Below are 15666 nucleotides of genomic sequence, written 5' to 3' on the forward strand. Positions count from 1 at the left end.
AGTGAAATATTTATCACACAAGAACTGGGGAAAAGCTTCACTTGCTCTTTCGTTCATGACCCTAATCAGAAAAAAATATCAGGTTATTTGCTGCCACGTTCATAAACTGTAACTATGGTGATACCTGAGAAACGTCAAGGTGTGGTAGACACATCAGAGGCCCGCCCTCTACCGTTAGAGATGATTAATTCTACTAATAACATTTATCTGCAATTCATGAGGTCAGTAAAGCATGCAATTCTAATTTCCATTAGAGTAAAAACGTTTCTTTAATAGCAATATATTGTAGTTAGTGTGTTTCCCATTCAAAATGTGTTGGTCGTATACTCTCGTAGTGTTATGATGATTTGGGCTGCCTAGTTCTGTGCACTACCCCAACAACCCGTGCGGTGATGGCGAGGAAACCCCGTTGACAAGGCACTGCTTTTTCATGACGGTGAGTTTCCCTTTGAGTGTATTATAATTTTGTGATAAAAATTTCAAGGAAAAAACACACACAACCTCCTTCCTCCCTTCCTTCAGGGAGGGAAGAGAGTTTGAGCGGAGAGAAAAATCTATCCGAGACAGAACAGGGACAGTGAGAAAAATATATGAGTGGGAGAGGGAGAAGGAGGAGGAGGAGAAGGAGGGGGGAGCAAATTAAAAGTTGCCAAATGGAGATATTGGGTTTCAAGAGGAGTGAGACAGGAGTAAAGGGTTTGCCTCTTTGAGTCGTCTTTATGTTTTGCTAATCGGGATTAATATGTATGCCGCGACACGGTGTTGTCCTGTAGCTTTTTCGACGGATTCAAGCCGACGTGTTCAAAATAGGCGTCGTCTCCACCGCGGCTAGCTAACCAGAACAGGCCGATGTTTATCGTTAAAATGCCGCGGAGCGTCCAGTCCCTGGATCTTTCCAGATCAGACCAGATTGCGGATATGGGGACAGAAACCCCGATTGAAACGCATCGGTTCGACATATCGAGACAAATGTGACGTTTTTCATGCTGGCAGATGAGCCACATAGAGGACAAATGAAAGCCTCCCCAACAGAGAAAGAAAGATCACGTCAGAGACGACCAGCCACAGGCTGGACGACGGGGGTTTTTGTGCTGCTTGAATGCGATTATCATTCTGTCGATTCAGTCTATTTTTGGAAATAAAACTTGCAAGCTGTACATTAGCTGACTTACTAGGGCAATGGCGTTACGTTGCAGAACCAGTAGCAGGAATGGAGCAGGGGGTAGCTTGGCTGGCTTCGAAGCATGCATGCTAGGGCGGATTTCGAACAATGAATTGAGCCTGAAATTAACCAAAATGTTCGTTCTTTCCGGAAATCAACGTGCGATTAAACACCTCAGATTGAGATTAAACATTTTTTATCGACATGTTTTTTTCCCATTAAACGCGAAATGCTCGTTTCCAATGCCTTATTACACTCTTGCCCTGTGTTACTCAAATACAACAACCGTTGGAATTTAATCCGAATGTAACATGTCCATCTCGTAACGTCTTTACTTTGTAAACCGTTAACGGTTGATTTTGGGTGGTTAACATATTTGAATTTCGAAAAAGTGAAATAGACGTCTTTTTATTAACTTATTTGACGTGGAAGCCGCGCTCACTTGGATGTTAATTCATCAAATAAATTACGAAGACAATAATCGTTTGTTTTCCGTTTTTGTATTGAATTCTGACAATTAATTGTAACAGCTCTTTTGACATTGGCTACTTTTGAAGGACAGGAGAGCCTCTATCTGCTTCATATTCCTTCTACCGCTAAAATGTCCTCGATTCGTAATACATATTTAAGAAAATATTCGGTATACATTTACTTTTGGCTCATTTTGATGAATATTCTTGTTGTTGCGGCCAGTTTTCATGTAACATTTTGTATGAAGCCCCGTCGTCCTTTGTTCTGCTCTGACCAAAGATGGAGGCTAAACGTGGCTCAGTTGAAAAGACAGCCTATGTCCTGGTAACAGCCATTTTGTAGCATTGCAGCTGTAATGTTTAACACATCCCCAGGAGCACAGTCTTTATGTTCATGACTTTTTAAAACAACACAACATATGATTTAAGAATCACTGTGTTATCATGTCAATATTTGATTTGTGACATGGAAATTTGTATTTTTATGACTCTTAAATACAATAAATACATCATTAAAAACAACAGTGCTTGAAAAAATACCCCAAAAAAGAGTCAAATCTCATTACTCTCCTGTACCAAGTCACGTCTCCTTGGCTATTTTGCCCCCTTTAGTTGTAGTACACCCAGATAGATACATGCTACAGTAGGCTGACACAACATAAAGCCAACACCTCACTCAATGTAGAAACTCAAACAACCATTCAAGGTATAAATGGAGCAGGGTGGAGTTATTTACACTCAAATGCCCATTTTCACTCAGTGCAGACTCTAAAGACAACCAATGTGGGACAGCCGAGGAGGGTAATGGGTGGGAGTTAGTCTGTAAGAGACAAACATCTGTAGGAGGGGATAAGGGCCATCCTGCTTTCTACTTGTATACAGTTCTCCCATAGTGCTGAATGACATATCTGTCCCCCTCTTCCTCTCAAACCCACATTTCACACACCCATCTCTTTGTTTCTATCTCACCTACTTCATTCTACAGAACTCCCACACCCTGTATCTCACATGTTTAATTTGTAATCTTACTAAAAGCAGTATCTCGCCCTACAGCCCAGAAAACAAAGGTGTTAAATGACTGAATCCATGCTTCCTGCAGGAGATCTGTGAGTGAGATGTCCTTACTACTAACACTGGAATATAGTATATGCAAAACCACTGGAGTGCATATACTTGTACCTCACAATAAAGCCAAACACAAGTGCTAAATGAAGCTTTATTATCACAATTAACTGTTTACCTAGCACCTCCATGCAATAAAGACATGGCTCATGATTTTTTAAATTCATGCCAGCTTGACTATTTCAAACCATCCTTATATTACTCTACATTCTTTCAGGTGTCATGGATGATGAGGACGATCGCCGTCTTCTGGATATTTTAGGGTATGAACCTCCTTATAAATCTCAGTGGGTTCACACATTTTAAAATGCATCCCTAAGCACAACTGCTATAGTTTACCATTATTAAAGGCTTTCTTCTTTATAGCCAAAGCCAAAATACAATTTTTCCTCTTACAGTGAATCAGGGAAGTTTACGGTGCTGTGAAATATTATTTGCCCCATTCCTGATTTCTTATTTATGCATAATGTCACACATATGTTTCAGGTCACCAAACACATTTTAATATCAGACAAAGACAGTTAATGTAATACCAAATGCAGTTTTTAAATGGTGATTTCATTTCATTTACTAGGTTAAAAGCCATCCAAACCCTATGTTGAAAGGTAACTGCCCCCTAAACCCCATAACTGGTGGTGCCATCCTTGGCGCAACAACTACAGTCAAGTGTTTGCAATAACTGTCAATGAGTCTTTCACATCATTGTGGAAGAATTTTTGCCCACCCTCTTTGCAGAATTGTTTCCATTCAGCCGCACTGGAAGGTTTTTCCAGCATGATGTGTTTAAGGTCATGCCACAGCATCTCAGTCGAATGTGTCCACACCCTGACTAGGCCACTCCAGAACTTTCATTTTGTTTTTTGTTTTTTTTTAAGCCATTCAGAGATGGACTTGCTGGTGTGTTTAAGATCATGTCATGTTCCCTTCATGAAATGCTGTGATAGTTTTACTCCAGATGAAGTGACTTCCCAAAAAGTTCAACTTTTGTCTCATCAGTCCACAGAATATTTTCCCTAAAGTCTCGGGCATCATCAAGATGTTTTTTAGTAAATGTGAGAAGAGCCTTTGTGTTCTTTTTGGTCAGCAATGGTTTTGTCCTTTGAACTCTTCTTTGGATGCCATTTTTGCTCAGTCTCTTTTTGTTGTTTAATTATGAACAGACCTTAACTGAGTCAAGTGAGGCCTGCAGGTCTTTAGATATTGTTCTGGGTTCTTTTGGGACCTACTGGATGAATTGTCGATGTACACTTGGAGTAATTTTGGAGGGCCAGCCACCCCTGAGAAGGTTCACCACTGTTCCAAGTTTTCTCCATTTGTGGATAATAATAATAATAATAATAATAATAATAATAATAATGGCACTCATGGACTTAGATGAGCTTTGTAAGCCTTTCCAGACTGATGTCATTGACTTTGTTTCCAATCTGTTTTTTAATTTCTTAAAATGGCATCATGGTGTGCTGCTTTTTGAGATCTTTGGGTCTACTTCACTTTGTCAGACAGGTTTGATTTAAGTGATTTCTTGATTCAGCAGGTCTGACAGTAATGAGGCCTGGGTGTAGCTTGTTAAAATGAACTCAGTTTTCCAAAAAAGGTTCAATTCAGGAATTAACAAGAGGGGGCAACTACTTTTTCACAAAGGGGTGACTTTTTCTTAATAAATGATCACCATTTATAAAGTACATTTTGGTTTTACTTAGGTTATTTTTGTCTAATGTCTAAAATTGTTTGATGATCTGAAGGATTTCAGTGTGACAAATGTGCAACAAAAAGCAGGAAGTACTGCTTCACAGCACTGTATCTAAGGTTTGTAAAGCTCCCAAATGTGTCTTTTTCCCTTCCAGAGATGTGGATGCATTGAATGACTATCTCCATGGCAGCAACAGCAAGTCTGTGAGTGACTCTTTAAGAATGTGTTCACAGTCATTCCTTACAAAGTGCGCCTGAATAGTTTCCTCACCCATTTAATGCATCAAGAAAATCCCCTTTTTCTCTGTTACGTTCCTTGTTCTGTTCCTGTAGATCGAAGAAGATGATGTAACAAATGCAGCTTATGGGTCGGATGGATCCTTCTTTGCCAGTGACACGGTGAGTGTAGATGTCATTACATTGGGCCAACAAATTATCAGGGTCTTTACAGAGAGAATTTCCTTTGGCTTTTAGTGAGATTTGAGTAGAAAAAGAGTTTACTTTGTGCCGAGGTACTTAAGTCATAGTTCCTATTTTGCACTGGTGGTAAAAAGGTTCATGGCTGTATGAGACAGACCTACAGGGAAGGATGTCTTGTATGCTGGTCACATGCAAACAGCTCCCCCCTTTTTGCTCATTTTCTCTAAATGCTTCTTTTAGGCTGGCTCCAACTCTGGCCTCAAGGATGGTTCCTCTTCAATGGCTGAGTTTGGAGAGGATTCAGCAGGGGCAGGCCTCCAGCTTTCCAGCAGCCTTTCATTTATCGAGGATGAATTGGGTCCGGAGACGTCTCCTGGAGGGGTGGACCTCGGGGGTGAGGACCAGCCCTTTGACATCCTGCAGAAGTCTCTCATGGAGGCCGACATCACGGAGCAGACTTTGGCCCAGGAGGCCTTACTGGACTCCCAGCCAGCTCCCACTCTGGTGCAGGCCCCCATTCCCTTCCAGTCCCAGCTGGTTCCTGGGAGTTACGGAGGGGGAGTGGGCGTTGTAACCACCGCGACAGCTGCGTTCCCTGCAGGCCAGTTTCTGCAAGGGGTGTCACAGTTGCCCAATGGGTCCACCCAGCACATCCAGGTGTTGGGCTCATTTGGTACAGGCAGTGGTGTGATGACTCTGAGTAGCTTGGAGAGGACTCCTCAGATTGTGTTGAGGCAGGGGACCCCTGTAGCGGCAGCAGGGGCCACACCAGGGGGGCAGGTCTTCACCCAAACACAAGGACAAGTAGGCCAGGTGGGCCTACCTTTCAAAAACATCCCCCTTCAAAACATCATAATCCAGAGAGGCCCAGGAGGGGCCCAGACTCTTGTCAGGCCCATCCAGCCCAAACCCCTCCAAGCTGGTTCTCAGACAGTCTACAGCCTTGGTCCCACCACCATGGCTAACGTAGTTAATCCTAATGCCTCTGCACCTGTAGGACAGTTCACAGCTAATGGCTCCATAGTGGTGCAGCAGCCGCCCATGGAGCAGCAACAGACACAGCCCCAGACAAACATCACACCTGGACAGTTCCTGCTTCCCAACTCTTTAGCGCTTACGCCAGCAAGCACTATCCACAATGGCCCTGCTGACCCCAACCCAAATGCCCTCATTACCAGCCAGAACACGGTGCAGATTATCGCAGGGCAGAACTTCACTGCACAACCCGGAGGCCAGCTCATTTTGAATCAGGGCGTAGTCAGTGGGGGTCAGGTTGGAGGGGGAGCAGCCCAAACATGGACAGGTGTTTCTTGTGCTAGTTCCACTCCTGTGCAGACGTCATGCGCTCCTGGGCGGCTTACTCTGGTTGGTCCAGCAACGGCGGGGATTGGTGGTCTAGGACAAGTGACGGCAAGTCCTGTGCAGCGCCTGCTAGTGACTCAGACCCAGAATTGCACTTCTCTGTCACCCTTACCTGGATCTACAGAACAGCAGGACTACAGACAGGTACGTGTGTAGGATACAGTTTCCTCTCCAGATTTTCATCTCTTTTAGCTATCGGACTGACATCATTTTCATTATGTTTCAGAATTCTTCATCACCTGCCCTCAAACAGGCACAGCTCAACAGCATCCAAGGTAACTAAAGCAAATTGTAACATTTATTGTTCTTATACTCAGTTATTATCTGTATGGTATGTAGTGAACTACATGTCCAGTATGGCTGCACAATAAATTGCAATAGTTTATTGCAATATGAAAATTTGCAATTAACACATCACAGAAGTCAGACTTCAGTGCCATAAATGAGAACATTGTAATATTAAAAGAAGGACATTTTCACTCAGTATGTGAGCATTTTACCTGTCTGATGGAGGCCCAGGTATTAAAGCCATGCTTTCACACCATGGTGAAAGCATGGCTTTAATACCTTAGCTAGTATATTAGCTTGAATGTTAACAAATAAGCAGAATAAAATGAACTGAGAAACATGCATTTTTTGTAAAATGAACCAAACAATCATTTAATGGTGTTGACAAACCTCTGACAGTTAATATTGGGATTAGAGATTGACTGCCTTAACTAGCTTTATAACCTAAATTATTATTGCAATTGTATTCATTATTGGATTCAAACTCCAAGCTCCTTCTCAGAGTAGGTGACAAAGAAGTCAGACATGGAGCAAGTTTTACAGGAAGTGTACTTATTACAAATAAAAGTTAGAATAATCATAATTGTGTAGGTCATCTTGATCAGCCATGAATGCAATGTATTGATTAGTGTCAAGTGTTGTGGAGTGTAAGTAAAACCAAACCAGATTGAGGAGCCCTGGGAAGGAGAGAGAGAGAGTGGAAGCTACTTAAATAAGCTGAGGTCTGATTAACACAGGTGTGCAAAGTTTACAGCTCAACACACTGATGTCCATCTCAAGTCTGCTTATTGGCTGCTGAACGAGGAAACTGAACCAACCAAACCCATCCAGGCAGAGAGGTCAGGCCATCACAGTGGTTAAAAGAGACTTTAAAGCAAACAAGCTAAATGTGGCTTGCCGTAAACTACCTGGAGCATCCGTTGAGTGGCAATTTCAGTCCAGCTCCTCACCTCGTCAGGTTGATTGTGGTATGTTTTACAGGGCATGTTGTGTGAACACTTTTGTTGACGCCAAAAATCAAGAAGCTGGTCCTTTATTTGAGACATCAATGTAATTTTATGCTTCACCACAAATTAAGAAATTGGTCCTTTATTTCTGATATCAATCTAATTTTATGCTTTGCCACAAATCAAGAAATTGGTCCTTTATTTGTGACAATCTAATTTTATGCTTTGCCACAAATCAAGAAGTTGGTCCTTTAATTGTGACATCAATCTCATTTTATGCTTTGCCACAAATCTAGAAGTTGGTCCTTTATTTGTCACATCGATCTCATTGTATTGCTGCCACAAATCAAGAAGTTGATTGTTTGTTTCTGACATCAATCTTGCTGTATGCCTCGTCACAAATCAAGAAGTTGGTCCTTTATTTGTTATATTTTAATTTTATGCTTTGCCACAAATCAAGATGTTGGTCCTTTAGTTGTGACATTCTAATTTATGTTTTGCCACAAAGCAAGAAACTGGTCCTTTATTTGTGACATCAATCTAATTTTATGCTTTGCCACAGATCAAGAAGTTGGTCCTTTATTTCTGATATCAATCCATGTTTATGCTTCGTCACAAATCAAGAAGTTGGTCCTTTATTTCTGAATTCATCTATGTTTATGCTTCGCCACAAATGAAGAAGTGGGTTCTTTATTTGTGACATCAGTCTAATTGTATGCTTTGCAACAAATCAAGAAGTTGATTGATTATTCCTGACATCAATCTGATTTTATGCTTTGCCACAAATCAAGAAGTTGGATCTTTATTTGTGACATCAATCAAATTTTATGCTTCGCCAAAAAATCAAGAAGTTGGTCCTTTATTTTTGTCATCAATCTAATTGTATGCTTTGAGTGTACAATGCCACCTTGGCTGTTCAATGTGCTCCCTTCATAAGTCAGCTTGCTTCTTGATTGGCTTTTGTACTAGTTGTTAATAGTTGTTTATAATACAGATATTTGGAGCTAATATGATTTTAAAGGAAAGATGAACCAAAAACTAGACTACTTTATGACTAATTAGTAATGATGAATATGGCTGTTACTCCTAAAGCATCTTGTCAATCAGATGGTTTTGTTGGCAGGACATTAAGGAGACTGTGAAGAATGAAAACACTGCCAGATGGAAAGATACCACTCACAGTGGGCCCAAAGTAGCACACTTTCTAACAACTTTATTTTATTGGCGATCAGTGAAATACAGATACAAAATGCTGAGTATCAAAAAATCTTTTGAACTGTCTGATAAACAGGCCTTTGCTGACCTTGGTTGAAAGGGGGAACTCTGGCCTAAAATCAGCATGATTATCTTGTAGTGTGTACCCAGCTTTAGTCATTCGCGGGGGAAAACATCGAATTTTAAGTCCACATATCCTAATGAAGTATGTATGTATGTTTTACTCTCTTTCTTTTAGGCATTGCAACCATGGCGCAAGATTCAAATCTAAACCCTCAGGTATTTAATTCACTCTTCACCTCATTTGCTGCTGTTGCTGTTCATTAAAGATGTCTAAAACCTGATAGGGATATCAGAAGCGCTATCACAAGTTTAGGTATGCTTTATCTTTGTAGGTCAGTGCTCAGAAGAGACCTGCCCTTCAGCCACTTACAAGAGGAGGAATGTGAGTTTCTGTTTTCTTTTTTTTTCTGTGCATAATTTAGAAATTAATTTTGTTATCTTGTGCTTAAGGAGACTATCATTTAGCCATTTTGGGTATTTTTCTCATTTCCTGTCTGTTCCGTAGGGTTTTACAGCAGCTGAGGAAGGATCATGCAGGAGTCCAGACCCCTGATCTGCGCCGATTTACGTCAATTGAAGATGCCCTGCAAAGACTCCTCCCATACCATGTGTTTCAGGGGTCACCACCCAGCCAGGAGGAGTTTTCACAAGGTACAGCTTTGAATTCTTTATTCTAAATCTGCAACATGTTTTCACCTTTTTGAAGGAAGTTAAACTTTGTTTTGTTTTGTTCACAGTGGATGAAGAATTTGAGGTAGTTGCAACTCAGGTGTTGATGAGGACTCAGTCCATGGTGAACAAATACAGACGGCTGCTCATGGTGGAAGCCGAGGTAGTGACACAGGTTTTGCACACATGCATGTGTTATTTGTTACAACATGCACAGGGTTAACAGGTTGCTTCTCCCTGCCCTGCAGCGTTTCAGCCCGTCATCAGAAATGGTGATGATTGACAGGACGTTCAACCAGGAGGAGCGCGGCAACCTGACGCAAGATAAGCGCATGGTACTAGTGGATACAGGTAAGAAGTGAGGAAATAATGCCAGAAGATACAAAAAAGTGCCTGTTGTTGAGGAAAATAATGCAGATTCTGCTTTCTTGTAGATACTTTCTTTGAGGATTTCTGCTGTGGCATGAAATCGAAACGTTTCCAAGATCCCCTCCCCTCTCAGTCGTTGAGTTGTGTTAAAAGTCAGTCAGATAGAGGCTCTACAGAGCCGCCATACAGGACAGACTCCCAGCCTGCGTATGGAGACCCAGGAGGGGAAAGAGCTGCATGTTCAGGTGCAGCAGATAAACTCCACCCTCCACACTTAGACAACAAAAGAGTCATAGAACTGAAGAGATCCCAGCAACACTACGAGCCGAGCGGCAATGACAACAACAGCCTTCCAGCTAACAGTTATCAAGGTAACCCGTCACATTTCACAGCAACAACAGGACAGACGCACTTTCAGGCGTCCCAACACTCGATTCAGTCGCAGTACCCGTCTCAGCTCGACTCACCCGCTCACCCTGACACGGACTCTGCTTTGGAAGCGGCGGTTAACAGCATCCTTGAATGTTAAGACTGATGCTCCGATTCATCCCTGATGTATGATTTCACTTCTTTTATGTGAGAGTGTGTCTGTTTTTTTTTTTTTTATTTTGGGTCAACTTTCTTCTTGGTAACCCAGTGTGAAGAGAGGGATTTTCTTTGTGTTACCATCTCCGGCCATGTAGAGTGTATTTTCTGTATCATTTTGGGGGGTTAAGTAATGATGTAGGAGTCAAATGTGCACTTAAAAAGACCTATAAAGATCCGGGAATGTGTGCAATGCAACACTTAAAAAAGATGGAAAATGTTGTTTTATTTTAGTATTTTTAAAGGGGTTTCAGTAGCTTGAATTATAACCCCTCTCTTCACACAAAAAACACACACCCTTAATATTTTGTGCCAGTTGATTAACCTCACTACCTATGCTAAAAACAGGGATGAGGAGGAGGAACAAAATGACAACTCTGTGCCTAATATTAGGTTTTTATTTTGAAGTGTTTACATGAAGAAGCTCTTTTCTAAAAATGCCCTTCCTTTCAGCTCCTTCCTGCTTTACATACATGCACAGTGCACACAAACGTGCTTTACATGTTCGATAGATCTGAGGTAAGTTTCTTTAAGATGGATAAGTAGAGGCAAATTGCACTAATCGTACCGTCACTCATTTCAGGAACTACACGTCGATATAAAGTGTACGCAAGGCTTAACAGAATGTGAACCAAAATCTATTCGCCTGCTTTCAGCTGCCTGCAACGGGATAACCTCTTACACTAGAAACCAGTCACATTTAGAGTTTTACTGTAACATCAGTGTAGTTTACAGGCAGTGGATTTTTATTTTGGAATGAGCAATCCAAAATAAAGAAAAAAACAAGCTGGGGAAGCAACTGAAAGCTGTGCCCGTGGCCCTTTCAGGAAGTTCTGAAACTAAAAACAGTTTTTCATTTTCTGTCTCTGATTTTTCATTTTCTATTTCTCTTATTTTGTTTCCCAAAATGTAATCAGTAAATGAGAAGCGGTTTTAAATTCATCTTAGCATTTTTATGTTCGGATCGGACAAAAAGGAAAATCATAAAATAGGGTTGTATCATTGAGCAGAACTTGCAACTCTTGCGGTAATAAATACAGACACACAGGCCAGCACCTTTTTACCATAAAATCCAAAGTATAAATTGTTGTGGTATGCAAGCTACAGCCTGTTTGACGATTTCCAGTCAGCAAAGTCCACAATGTAGTGAGTTTTTGCAGCCATGTCACTCTTTCAGTACCATGTGTTTGCCCTGTATGGAGTTTGCACAACTTCTAGCTACAATACAGTAATCAAACTAGTGATGAAACTGACTCAGCCTCGGATTTGCTCTGCCCCTCTCTGCCTGCCACTTGTCCTTACTGAGGATTGTTCCAACCAAACCAGCATTCAATGGTAGTGGTAACACTAATAGTATACTTCCTGTTTTCTTTAGATTCATGATTATGACCTAACAAGGAAGGAAAGCAGTGAAAAAGTGGTGACAAACATGGATGGCCTGGTCTGTTTGTAGTTCACATTGAATGGGATGAATTTTCGATCACATTTGATTGTGAGATGTTGTGACAGCTGCATGCACTAGCATGTCTTGGCACTTCTTACTGGCATATAAGTCACCCCTGTGTGTGAGCTTTTAGGTGAAAAATAGTTATTAAAAGTGAGGCTAATACACTGGATTCTATGGTATGTGGAAAAACAGTTGGTACGTTTGTTAGCATGCTTTTCTGAGGGCAACACCTCCACGTCACAAAAACAGGACATAAAACAAGTATGGTCTGTGTGTTTAACAACGCACAGATTTTTAATATTAAAAAAGAAATCCAAAATCAAGAAACAAGCTGTTGACCAATTACTATGAAAAAATAGAAAAACAACTGCTTTTTCAGGCAGTTCATCATAAATTTGGAATCAAAAACAGAAAAAAAACTTTTTTATTTTCTAAAAAGAAAAGAATAAATTAAAAACTGTTTTTAATTTTATTGCATTTGTGTTCAGATAAAAAAAGAAAGATCAAAGAACAGAGCACTGACAATGTAACATTTTTTTTTCAACTGCAGCAGGTCACATTAAGGAAAAAAAAGAATGTTACATTTCTAGCATTCCTTTCTTTGATTTTCCTTTTTAATTAATGCACAAAAACAGTCAGATGAAACATGAAATATTTTCATTTTTTTTCAGTTCTTTTTGAAAACGAGAAAAAGAAACAAAACAAAAATCAACCATCTGTGGTTTTCTGTTTTTTTGTTTTCCCAAAAGGAAATGAATAAATGAAAAACTGCCATTTTATTGTTTTGTGTTATAACATTCTTTTTTTCCCCAACAACTGCAGCAGGTCACATGTACAAGAAAATAATGTTGCATCACAATTGTTTCGTTCTTTGATCTTCCTTTTTTTTTTAGAACAAAAAAACAAGACGAAGAATAAAACATTTTTCACTTTCAAAAAATTTATTTTTTGAAAACAAAAACAAAAAAAGAGATACAGAAAACAAAAAAAAGTTTGTATTATGTTTCCAACTTTCCATTTTTTAATCCCAATTTTATAAAAGCTGCCTGGGCCAGAGGCAGGTTTTCTCACGTTTTCTTTTCTATTCCTATACAGCATTTAGGAAATGGCTTGTTTCTTGATTTGGATTTCTCACTTCAAATTAAAAATCTGTTGCCCGTAAAGTACACTGACCAAACAGCTGAAGTGATCTCCTTTTTGATTTTGTTGATCAGCACATAAAAAAGAGGAAATGGAGAAACAAACCATTTTTCATTTATTTATTTCTTTACCGAAAACAAAAAATAAGAAATGAAAAACGAGAGATATAAAATGTTTCACTTATTTTTGATCCTCAGTTTAATATCAAACTGCTTAAAGAGTCATGGGCATGTTCTTTCTGTGTTACGCTTTATTTCTAATTGGTAATTTGGAAACAGCCTGCTTCTTGATATTGGATTTGTCATTTCTAAAAAAAAAATCTATTGGCTGTTATCTACACTGATCAATAACGCTTCTTTTCTTGTGCTTTAGTCACATTTTCTTTGGCATTTTTCTTTTTGTACCTTAAAGGTATGCAAGCCCCGACACAGACGCCGGGCAACCACTTTTTATCATTTCACAGTGAGTTTGTGTCACAGGCGCCCAGTCCTCAGATTGAGGAAGATATGTTACAACATCTTTTTTATTTAGAGTTTTTATTTCCTCATTTTTAGAAATGACATGAGAAAATTACTGTTTTTGTCCCCCGCCTCTGTGAACAATGTCTTTGGGGTCTGATTGTACGTTTGTCTGCCTTCTGTATACAATGATATATGAACATATCTATCAGTTATCTATGCTTTACTACCTTGACTTGTCCATCTTTGTTGTCATGTTCTTTTGGTTGTTTTATTGCAATTATTTTGTTCCCAAGTGTTCACGTTCCAGTGTTCCTTCTCTCACATTTCCTCTCTCAGCAGCGCAACCAAATTTCAAAATAGGAGAGAGCGTGATCTTGTCCAGAATCTTATTTTTATGTCTTTGCATTGCATACAGCAGATGTGCGGCCAATTTAAAAGGAGCTTGTTTCCTCTGCAGCTGTGCAACTACAATGACTTCACTGTGGTCTGTTTATTGAGCTTTCATTCAGTTTTCAAGAGGCAAAATGTAACAAACTGTGAGATGCATTAATAGAACCTAAATATTAGCCGTGTATTTCTGTTTTTGGATTTAAATTAGTGCAAATAAAACAGAAATCAGTCCTATAGTTCAAGCTAGAGAGGGCAATTTCTTCTAAATTCAACACAGGACTAAAGCTTAGAGGATTCTGGACGGTGTCACCTTTCTCCTATAAATGTATCTGTGAAATATGCTTGCCAATAGGCTACAGGGCAGACTAAAGGCCTTTTATATGTGATGATCAGTTCTGTGTTTGACTGCCAGCATCTCTGCCTATAGACCTCTTCTACGTACCAGTGCACAGGGAGAAACTGGGCTTTGATAACAAATGACATGTTAAGGCCAAGGAAGATTTGTTTTTGCTCCTTCAAGTCGTTGCTGCAAGACGTCGTGCCTCTATAGCACTTATATCCACGAGAAAGTTCGTTTTAGACTCGCACAAAGTAGGGACATGTTCAGCTTTGTGTTATCTTGATGCATATCAGCGTCTGAAGGCCTGGTAGGAACAAACTGTGCTTTCTCTCTTCTGTTTTCAATGCAGAGATGTGTCCTTTCTGCCTACATTTTCACTGTTGTTTTGTTCTCACTTGATTTGTATAGTTTGTTGTTTTTGTATAAAAATGAAGTGAAACACAAAAATATTTATAATTTTGTATGGAGAAAAAAATAGAAGAATGTAAAAGAAAATGCAAATTATTTTTTATTGTGTTGGCTGAGGAGCAGCATCAGGATGAAGCTGTTACAAAAATACTGTCATTTCTTCATTTGTAGCTAATGTGTGTTCACTACAGCAGCGAGAGGAGTCAACAATAAATTCATTTGGAATACAATCACAAACGGGTCCAGTCCAGCTGAAAAAGCTCCTTCAGCGTCCCTCCATTACTATTCTGTGAGTGCTCACATACTGGCACTGACTGACTAAGCATGCATAATAACATCATGTGACAGAGGAAGCATTTGTGTAAGATATCAGGATTTGAAGCCCTCTGCTACACAGATACAATCTTCTAACACTCTTTCTGGTGTTTGAGATTTTTAAATGTCATGTTTCTTTACATAAAAGCTGCCGGAGTTTGACTTTTATCGAGTTAAAAATCTTTGGCTTTCACTTTAATCCCTTCATGGACCCCGGCAGCAGAGCTCCAGCACAAAAGAGCAAAGAAAACTCTGCATAGCAAACATCAGACTGCCCAACCCATCTGAGTTCAGTTACATAGCAAAACAATGACATCTGGTGGAGCTCATGGGACACAGCAGGACATTAAAACACAAGTAAAGGTCATGTAATCCTTAAAATCATTTTAGCAGTCCCTTGTGAACACAATCCCGTCATAACATAAAGTAGAACAATAATAAAATCAAATAACAAATGAATAAATAATTTTAAATGAAAGTTATCTATACAAGATACACTGCAGTGACTACAAACTTTCAATGTAAATGCCCAGAAGGTGCAGATCAGTAAACTGCTAGTATCAGCGTCACAGATATTACAGCTGTTAAAGGAATAGTTTCCCAACTTCTAAGGGAATTGTCAGTTCACATTCTGTTAAGGAGCAAACTAAAAAGATCAGAGCTGTACACAAAATCTTTCAAAGGAAGTTACACTATGAAGCAGGTTAGTTTAGCTTGAAATAGAAAATATAGAGGGGGGACACAGTGTGCCTGGCTCTGCACAACCAAATCTGTCTCTCATAAACTCACTTATATGGTTGCTAT

At 39.8% G+C, this 15666-nt stretch overlaps 1 protein-coding gene across 4 annotated transcripts; it reads left to right on the forward strand.

Moving 5' to 3' along the window:
• Positions 1 to 376: 376 nt before the first annotated feature.
• On the forward strand, positions 377 to 12323 carry bicral (BRD4 interacting chromatin remodeling complex associated protein like). Of its 4 annotated transcripts, none has more exons than XM_041815320.1 (13): positions 377 to 436; positions 2686 to 2738; positions 2972 to 3017; positions 4599 to 4647; positions 4777 to 4842; positions 5104 to 6369; positions 6452 to 6500; positions 8914 to 8954; positions 9071 to 9120; positions 9244 to 9389; positions 9476 to 9570; positions 9656 to 9758; positions 9842 to 12323. In XM_041815320.1, exons 3-13 carry the CDS (start codon positions 2977 to 2979, stop codon positions 10303 to 10305), a joined length of 2370 nt encoding a protein of 789 aa, XP_041671254.1. In that variant the 5' UTR covers positions 377 to 436; positions 2686 to 2738; positions 2972 to 2976; the 3' UTR covers positions 10306 to 12323. The 4 variants fall into 4 exon arrangements, with proteins under 4 accessions (XP_041671254.1, XP_041671255.1, XP_041671252.1 ...); XM_041815321.1 differs by lacking the exon at positions 377 to 436 and adding an exon at positions 628 to 1957; XM_041815322.1 differs by lacking the exon at positions 377 to 436 and adding an exon at positions 679 to 696.
• The last annotated feature ends 3343 nt before the right edge of the window (positions 12324 to 15666 follow it).

Source organism: Cheilinus undulatus, linkage group 20, assembly GCF_018320785.1.
Source record: "Cheilinus undulatus linkage group 20, ASM1832078v1, whole genome shotgun sequence".
Classification (NCBI taxonomy): domain Eukaryota; kingdom Metazoa; phylum Chordata; class Actinopteri; order Labriformes; family Labridae; genus Cheilinus; species Cheilinus undulatus.

Excerpts from the sequence above, each read along its gene's own strand:
- bicral (XM_041815320.1), top strand. The coding sequence starts at position 2,977 with ATGGATGATGAGGACGATCGCCGTCTTCTGGATATTTTAGG. Across the intron at positions 8,955-9,070 it reads ATTCAAATCTAAACCCTCAG|GTCAGTGCTCAGAAGAGACC; the intron begins GTATTTAATTCA and ends TTATCTTTGTAG. Across the intron at positions 9,759-9,841 it reads CATGGTACTAGTGGATACAG|ATACTTTCTTTGAGGATTTC; the intron begins GTAAGAAGTGAG and ends GCTTTCTTGTAG.